Source organism: Moschus berezovskii, chromosome 25, assembly GCF_049115385.1.
Source record: "Moschus berezovskii isolate FMDL1 chromosome 25, NW_MosBer_1.0, whole genome shotgun sequence".
Classification (NCBI taxonomy): domain Eukaryota; kingdom Metazoa; phylum Chordata; class Mammalia; order Artiodactyla; family Moschidae; genus Moschus; species Moschus berezovskii.
This window is the reverse complement of record NC_142484.1, coordinates 5,840,090-5,847,930: the sequence shown is the minus strand read 5'-3', so window position 1 is coordinate 5,847,930 and position 7,841 is coordinate 5,840,090. Positions and strand designations below refer to the sequence as shown.

Here is a 7,841-nt window from a genome sequence, read left to right as displayed (position 1 = left end):
GTGTCTCCCCTTCCTCTCCTGTCTCGGGCTAGGAGTGGAGGAGACGCAAGCACCTTGCAGGAAAGCGTGGTGCTAATTCTCGGCCACCTATCAACAGCCCAGGCAGGGCTGCACAAAGAGACTGGCCAGCGTTCCAGGCTCAGAGTTCTTTATTGATCAGCACTAGCGAAACCCTTGCCCTGTGAGCTCAGCCGTTCTGCCCTCAGATTCCCACCCAGCCTGAGGTGCAGGTGCGTCTTGGGCTCTGAGGTCATCTGCCTTCTGCCAGAGTCTGGTTCTGCCCAAAGCTGTGCCTGATTTGCCACATCATGCCAGGGACCACGGGGTGCAGGTCAGGGGTGTGGCAGGCTTCAGAGGGGTCATGGCCAGGCCCTCGTCCTCAGAGACCACTCTCCCTGTAGGGGACACCTGGCTTCCGCTGTGTCGATTCTCAGAGGGGTTCCTGGAACCCTGCTGGTTAGACCTCCAGATTCAGCCTCTTTCCTTCCCTGCCAGCCTCTTTCCTGCCAAATGTTCTCCACAGCAGGGCTGAGCTGCGGGGCAGCAGCTGGCTCTCGCTTGTGTCTGGTTCTCAAGTAGCAGGCGGGAGGTCTTCGGCGGCGCGTCAGAGGGGGTAGAAATGCCAGAGGCTGTGCAGCGGGGTCGTGATGGAGGGAAACTCGAGTCAGTGAAGTCTCTCCACTTGCTCTCACCAGCCCCAGCTCTTGGCCACAGCCTAAAGTCCTCGGCCAACCTTTCAGCACGACACAGTCCCTTGGGCCCCAGGGGTACTCTTCCTCCACCGTTAGCTCAGAGATAAGAATTACAAAGGCAAGCTTCTGCCTCCTGAGCCCAACACCTTGTAGAAACTTCTTGCCTGCCCAGTGACAATCCCCAAGGCTGCACCTACTTCTCCCGCAGGTCAGGACAGCCCCCATCCGGGATCAGCAGGCTGGTGGTACCTGAAGTCCCTGCCCCACCCCCCAGAGCTCTCCCCAGCTTGTCTCTGACCTGCACTGGAAGCGGGGATCCCCGGGGTGGCTCTGCAGCACCTGACGCACTTCTGGGGGAGGCTTCAAGCCCATCTGCTCTGCCCGATGCCAGCGCTGCAACCGTGTGATCCCTGTAGGAGTGGAAAGAAGACAGTGAGGCCTTGGGGGCAGGGAAAAGTCCAGGCTAGAGAATATGTTTGGAGGGGTATGTCAGGATCTACACAACCCCCGTCTCAGGAGACGGTGCCCAGAGGGTCAGGCAGGGGCTGGGGTTGCTTGGGAGATGTGTGGGTGGCACTGGCCCCTGGATGTACTCTCGGGCCTGAGGGGCTCTCACCTGTGCAGGGCCCGTACTGCCAGGCCAGGTCAAACTGCCTCAGCAGCTCCAGCTCCGCTTCATCCACGCTCAGGGGTAGGGGCTCTTCCCCTGCAATGATATGCTGTTCCTCAGGCCTGCCCAGGCCTGTGCCCTGACGGGCTGGTCCCCTGACCCTTGCCTCACAGCTGACCCACTGTTCCCCAGCCCTCACCGCCCCTCTGCCTCTGCTGTCCACTGATGTAGGAAGTAGACCAGGTGTTGGAAGTAGAGGACATACTTCACTTCCCCTTCCACTGCCCACGTCCTTTCATGTCCCTCACGTCCACTCCTCCCGCCCTCCCACATCTCAGAGACCTAGCTCTGGTGCCAGCTCCCCCTTGCTGTGCCCAGCGGAGCCCTCCCTCCTCTTCACTACAGGGTAGGAGTCAGTGATGAGCCGTTTCCGGCCCATGGCGGCCACCCAGGCAGGCAGAGGAGGAGGCCACTGCCGGGAAGGAGAGGCAGGCCAGCGGGCACGAGAGAGACAGCTGCTAAGAGAGAGCGAGAGAGGGCTGGGGCCAGAGAGCGAGCCTGGGGCCAGCGATGGGCAGACGGACGACCCAGACAAACAGCAAGGAAGTCGGAGGGTTCCAGGGAATGACGCGTCTCCCCCACCCCCGCAAGCATGCAAACCGCAGACCTAAGCCAATGAGAGGCCGCCTCTGCGGGGCGGGGCCTGGTCCCAGCCAATGGCAGGCGGAGCAGGCAGGGGCGGGGCAGTTGATGCAGCTGTGCTCTGGGGGAAGGGGGTGAGGCTGGTGGGGGGACCTGTCAAGATGCCCCAGACGGCACCACCTCCTCCGGCCACCCCCCACTGGTCTGCAGTGGGTCTCGGGGGACTTACAGAACGTTATCCTTGGCCTCTCACTTCCCGTTTTCCCTTCCTAGGCAAATGTTCTTTTCAGCCTCACTAATCCCCGTGGCCGGTCTGTAACTCCCCAGAGCCCAGCCGGAGACTTCCACTCCCGCCCCTTGGCCCGAAGAGCATAGTGGGGGCAGATCTGGAGGTCCGGAGAGAGTTTGGGCTAATCCAGACCCCTTCCCTGCTCCCACCCCGCCCCCAGCGGCCCCAGGAGACCTGGCTGGCTGGAGAAGCCCAGGGGTTCTGAAAACTCCTTTCTCACAGTTTGCGCCCAGAGATACTGCCCACTCTTAGTCCAGGCGAGTGCTTGCCTCTTCAACTGTCCCGGAGTCCCACCAGCCTGGCCCTGCCCGCCTTCTGTTTAGGAAGATTCCACACGGTGCAGGAGGCCAGAGTGTGTTTGGACCCCTAGTCCTTCGTCAGTAAAATCTGTCCCAATGTGAGAGTATGAGCAGAAAATACCGACAATAAACCTCACACTTACACAGTGTGCCAAGTTCTGTCCTGAGCACTTTCCCACATATTCTCTCCACTAAAATAGACAGAAATGGTTCTTGAAAGTAGGAAGTACTGAGGACTTTCTTGGCAGTCCAGTGATTAGGACTCGGCACTTACACTGCAGGGTGAACGGAATCGATCCTTGTTCTGGGAATTAAGATCCCACAAGCATCCCAGTGCAGCCAAAATAAAATAACAGGAAGTAGGAAGTCACAGGTATGGTGGGGCCCTGGTGAAACCATTGTCTCTCTGTGTCCCCCAGGAGCTCACAGGCCAATAGGCAAGCAGACAGACACACAAATGACAGTACAAGGATAAAATTCCTAACAAACTAGAAGAGGACAACAGGGTCAGAAATGAGTTGTACTGTGAGGCTGGCTTAGCACTGGAAGTCCTCCTGGAGGAGGTGGGCTGCTGCAAACAGTGTCTCTCAATTCTCCACCCATGACCTTTGTCCCTTGGGCTCCTGTCATCGCTGACTCACCCCTGTACCCGCCTCCTCCTCACCAACTTCCTGGCAGCAGGCAAAAGTGCTGGCCAGTGGGAGTCTGGGAATCAGTGCAGGGCCCAGCCCAGTGCTAATAGCCCTCTACAGATCACATCCGGTTCTTCCTCCCAGGGGCACAAGGGCCTGCTCAGGGGCTTCTGCTTCCCCCTCTCCGATGCTCTGGGGTCTGGGCACTTTGTCTCAGGAGGAGTGTGGGCACAAGGGAGGAGAGTGCTCTGGAGAACAGACCCCCAAAGAGGAGGTGCAGGAGCAGGAACAGGCCGTGTCTGCAGGGGCCTCCTCCCGCCTGGCCCTCCCCATCCCTTCCTGGAGGAGAGCAGAGTGGAGAAGTGAGAGCTCCTAGGTGCACTGCCCGGAGCTGGAGGGCCCTTCCCTGCTTTATTGTTTGGATTGGGCCGGGTCTAATCCCCCCATCTGCCTCCTGGACTGAGTGGGGCCCACACGGAGGGAGACAGGGGCCCTGCTGTGACAGGGAGGAAGACAGGGAGGCCCTCTCCACCAGGCGTGGGAAGGGCTTCGGTGTGAGGTCCAGTCAGGCAGGGAGTACTCCAGGGAGGGATGGTGCTCAGGTTCTGTGGGTCTGACCACCCTTCCTCAGAGGGCGTGTCCAGAGGTGTGTGGCACCCAGCTTCTGAGCCCACAAAGCCCTGAGGGAGTAGGGAGCCATGGGTGGGGCAGACCCCTCCTCATTCCTGGTCCCTCCCACCCCTGAAAGCTGATAGCCGTGGGGCCCTGCCACCGCCCAGGGAGCGTGAAATGGGGTATGCGACTGGGCGGCCACAGTGGCTCCTACTGCTGCCTGAGCTAGTCCCTCTCCCCTCTGGCACCCTGGCTGGCTCCATGGGCACTGTCTGGGCCATCCCTGCCAGCTGCCCCCAGCCCTATCTGGTTCAGGCCCTGCTAGCCTGCCCTACTCAGCCTGGAAGATGTCTCCCTATCTGTAGAAGCCTTCGGCTTCTCCTATTCCAGGTCATCAGTTCAAGTGTAGGCACCCTAGGATGGGCTTTCTGGCCTGGAGTTGAGCCAACTCACCACAGGCAGCATGGCCCCCTCTTCTAGTCACACAGCAATGGGCTCAAGCCCCAGGGCCTGAAGGAGTTGGCACTCAGGGGTTTGGGGGCCATCCCTGTCTAGTTGGCATTCTTGCCCAACTTGGCATCTGGATTCCTAAGCTGTGCTGGCAACTAGGCCAGATGTCCGCCTGCCCATCCTCAGGTGTTTTCCGTCTTTTCTCCACAACCCTGTCTGCCTCTTTTGCTCTTCCTTCCTGGAACCTCTGTCCCTGCTCAGGCAACCTTCTGGCCTAGCCCCAAAACCATTGTCCTGGGTCCTGTCGTGGTTCTGGCTTCAGGCTGGAAGGCCAGGCCAGAGGTCTAACTTGGGGACTGAATTCTCTCTCTTTCAGGGAATTTCCTGAGACCCAGGTGTAGGTTCCTTGTCAGCCCTGATCCCCAGAGGCTGGTGATGATTCCTGCTAAGGAATGACCTCGGAACACTCAAGGCCCTTGCCTCATGGCCAAGTCCAAAATCTTGGGGGAACCCAAGAGAAAAAGAGGGAAAAGACCTGGAATAGGATCCCAGCACTTTTCTGAGGGCTGAGGCCTGCCATTGACTGCTCCGAGGGGAAGGGGGATTAGGCCTGGCTTAGCTCAGACAATGCGGCAGTATGGGGCGGGGGGGCCTCAGCACTGCGCATGCACCCTAAGAGCCCCTTCCTTCCCCCCACACAATGGGGCCTGCGGAGAGGGCCCGTCAGAGCTCAGAAGGTGGGGCAGGTGGAGAGAGGGGAGTAGCTGCATGGGGCCCAGTGGGCGGTGGGGCGCAGCCGCTCTCCTTCCCTCCCCAACACCCCCCTTCCTCAGGCCCTGCCACCCACCCTGAGCTGGAGATTCTGGGCACCAGACTCACATCCCTGAGCCCCATTTCCCACCCTGTGGGGCCAAAATTCTTTTTTTTTGGGAGGGGGTGAAAATTCTTTCAGGCAGCTCCTCCTGGTCCCTGCTGACCCTCTCAGACATCCTCCTTCCTCCAGGTTCTCTGGCCTCGTGGGCTTCAGGAGCCTGGGGGTAGGCAGAAGTTCCGCTGGGTCTGGGTTTCTGCTGCTGGATGTCTCTTCTGCCCTGTCCCCACCACCCCATCCAAACCTCCCTCCCATCACCTCCCTCCCATTTCACCTTGGCCTTCCCAGCTCTAAAGTCCTCGGGAACTTTGAAGAGAGGCCCTTCTGGCCATTCCTCACCTTGGCCACCAGGTGTCAGACTTTGTCCAGCTGGGAGGAAGGTCCTCCTTCACGTCCACCCCATTAGCCTGGCCTTGTGGAGATGAGGGCCAGGTGGGGAGGGGCCTAGAGGTGACCTCTGAACTAGGAAGGCTGAGAGACACTGAGGGCTGGGGAGAGGGCTGCAGCTCTGGTTCTACAGCTCACAGTGACTCCCTCACTGCCCCCACCCCACCCCACTGATGAGGTCTTTGTCCACTGCTGGGAAACTGGGGGAACAGGCTGAGTCAGGGACAGTTCTGGTCCCAGAGAATAAGGGGGAGCTGAGAGGGAGCCACCCGTCAGAGTACTCAACCAGGCCTGGATCATCACCCTTGCCCTCTAGGTTAAGAAGAACAAGGGCCTCCCTTGGCCCTCTCCACTGTGGCAAGTGGGTGAAGAATATGTGTTTGTGTGAGAGGAGTGCTTGAATGAATCTCCCCACATACCAAGGGGAGGAAGCTGGCAAAGCATGACTACCCTCCTGCCACCTCCCAGCAGAGTCTACTATACTCGCTCCCCCCACCCCGAATGTTGCCTCACCCAAGTCACAGTTCTCCATCTGGTAGGCATCGCAAAATAGGGGTGAGATTTCTTCTTCATGCGCTGTTGGCCGGGGTAGCAACAGGGAGGAGAGCCTTCTCTCCTTCCCTCCCACCCTCCCTAGCCTTTCTGGGGACAGAAGGAGATCTAGAGGTAATGCCCTTCCCCCTCAGCACCCCCCTCCCCAGGTGGTGACTGCAGGGCCCTGTGTTTCAGGTTCTTAAATTGACCTCTGCCTCCCTGGGCCTCTGGCTTTCAGTTCATTGACTTAGTCGTATCCGACTCTTTGCAACCCCATGGGCTGCAGCACACCAGGCCTCCCTGTCCATCACCAACTCCTGGAGTTTACTCAAACTCATGTCCATTGAGTCGGTGATGCCATCCAACCATCTCATCCTCTGTCTTCCGCTTCTCCTCCCACCTTTAATCTTTCCCAGCATCAGGGTCTTTTCCATTGAGTCAGTTCTTCACATGAGGTGGCCAAAGTATTGGAGTTTCAGCTTCAGCATCAGTCCTTCCAATGAATATTCAGGACGGATTTCCTTTAGGATGGACTGGTTGGATCTCCTTGCTGTCCAAGGGACCCTCAAGAGTCTTCTCCAACACCACAGTTCAAAAGCATCGATTCCTCTGTGCTTAGCTTTCTTTATGGTCCAACTCTCACATCCATACATGATTACTGGAAAAACCATAGCTTTGACTAGATGGACCTTTGTTGGCAAAGTAATGTCTCTGCTTTTAAATATACTGTTTAGGTTGGTCATAACTTTTTTCCAAGGAGCAAGTGTCTTTTAATTTCATGGCTGCAGTCACCACCATCTGCAGTGATTTTGGAGCCCAAAAAAATAAAGTCTGTCACTGTTTCCACTGTTCCCTCCTCTGGCTATAAGATCATACTTAAGAGGTAGAACATGAGATAACCAATGACACTAACTAATGAAGATAACCAGTGAAAACTCATCACCTCTCCTGAAGCATCTGTGGATGGAGAACCCATGACAAACCCATTCATAGAAAAGCCTGATGAGCTGTGGTTTGTTAGGAGCTGCCTGCCCCATATTCCACAGGGCCAAACCCAAAAGAAAGACTCAGCACTGATGTCATAGTAAGGAACTATTTGGGGGAAAATGCCATTTCTGGCTGGATTCTCCTCTGTGTCCGTTGCCTGCTGCCCCCCCCAACCCCATTTCCCTCTGCTCCCCACCCAGCACCCTTGCACACAACTCAACAGCTCACAGCCACTCAATATGCACTCTCTAGCCCTCTAGAGCCCCTCACCCCTTGATTCTCTGCCATCCCTGCCTTGCCAGTTCTCAGCCTTGGGAAATAGCCTCTCTTCACTCTGTCCGCCCCCTCTGGCTCGCTAGGAAATGTCAGAGAATGTCACAATCCTGCCGATGAGTCCACAGCAGAGAAGTGTTTGCTGACGTCACTGGTGCCCCAGCAGCCCTTGTGATTCTCCTCTGCCTGTCCCTGATTCCATCCCCCAAACCTCTCAGTCCTTCTCCCCGCCCCCCCCCGCCCCGCCACCCCTTACACAGCAACAATGTGTCCTGACCTCCTGCAGGTAAAAATGCCCACAGCAAACCACCCAAGCAAAACACCTCCCATGATTTGCTGCTCGCTCTAGATATTCCCTTTGCCACTAAACTCCAGAGGGAATAGGTTTATTCTTCCACCGTCCTTCTTACCACCTCCTTCTTTAATCTCACAATTCAGTGTCTCTCAACTGCTCTTGCAGAGGTGGCCTGTGACTCCCTTTTGACCAAAGCCAGTGCAGTCTCTACCCCCATCTCCTCTCCAGTCTACTGGGGCTGCCTCTTTGAAATGCTCTTCCCTTGGCT

At 57.4% G+C, this 7,841-nt stretch overlaps 1 protein-coding gene across 1 annotated transcript; it reads right to left on the bottom strand.

Moving 5' to 3' along the window:
* Nucleotides 1-469: 469 nt before the first annotated feature.
* Nucleotides 470-1,954, bottom strand: POLD4 (DNA polymerase delta 4, accessory subunit). The gene is made up of 4 exons (XM_055415405.2): nt 1,645-1,954; nt 1,309-1,398; nt 991-1,102; nt 470-629 (listed from the first exon to the last, which is right to left on the bottom strand). Exons 1-4 carry the CDS (start codon nt 1,739-1,741, stop codon nt 605-607), a joined length of 324 nt encoding a protein of 107 aa, XP_055271380.1. The 5' UTR covers nt 1,742-1,954; the 3' UTR covers nt 470-604.
* Nucleotides 1,955-7,841: the final 5,887 nt, after the last annotated feature.

Excerpts from the sequence above, each read along its gene's own strand:
- POLD4 (XM_055415405.2), bottom strand. The coding sequence starts at position 1,741 with ATGGGCCGGAAACGGCTCATCACTGACTCCTACCCTGTAGTGAAGAGG. Across the intron at positions 1,399-1,644 it reads GGAGCTGGCACCAGAGCTAG|GGGAAGAGCCCCTACCCCTG; the intron begins GTCTCTGAGATG and ends ATATCATTGCAG. Across the intron at positions 630-990 it reads GATCCCCGCTTCCAGTGCAG|CCTCTGGCATTTCTACCCCC; the intron begins GTCAGAGACAAG and ends CCCGCTGCACAG.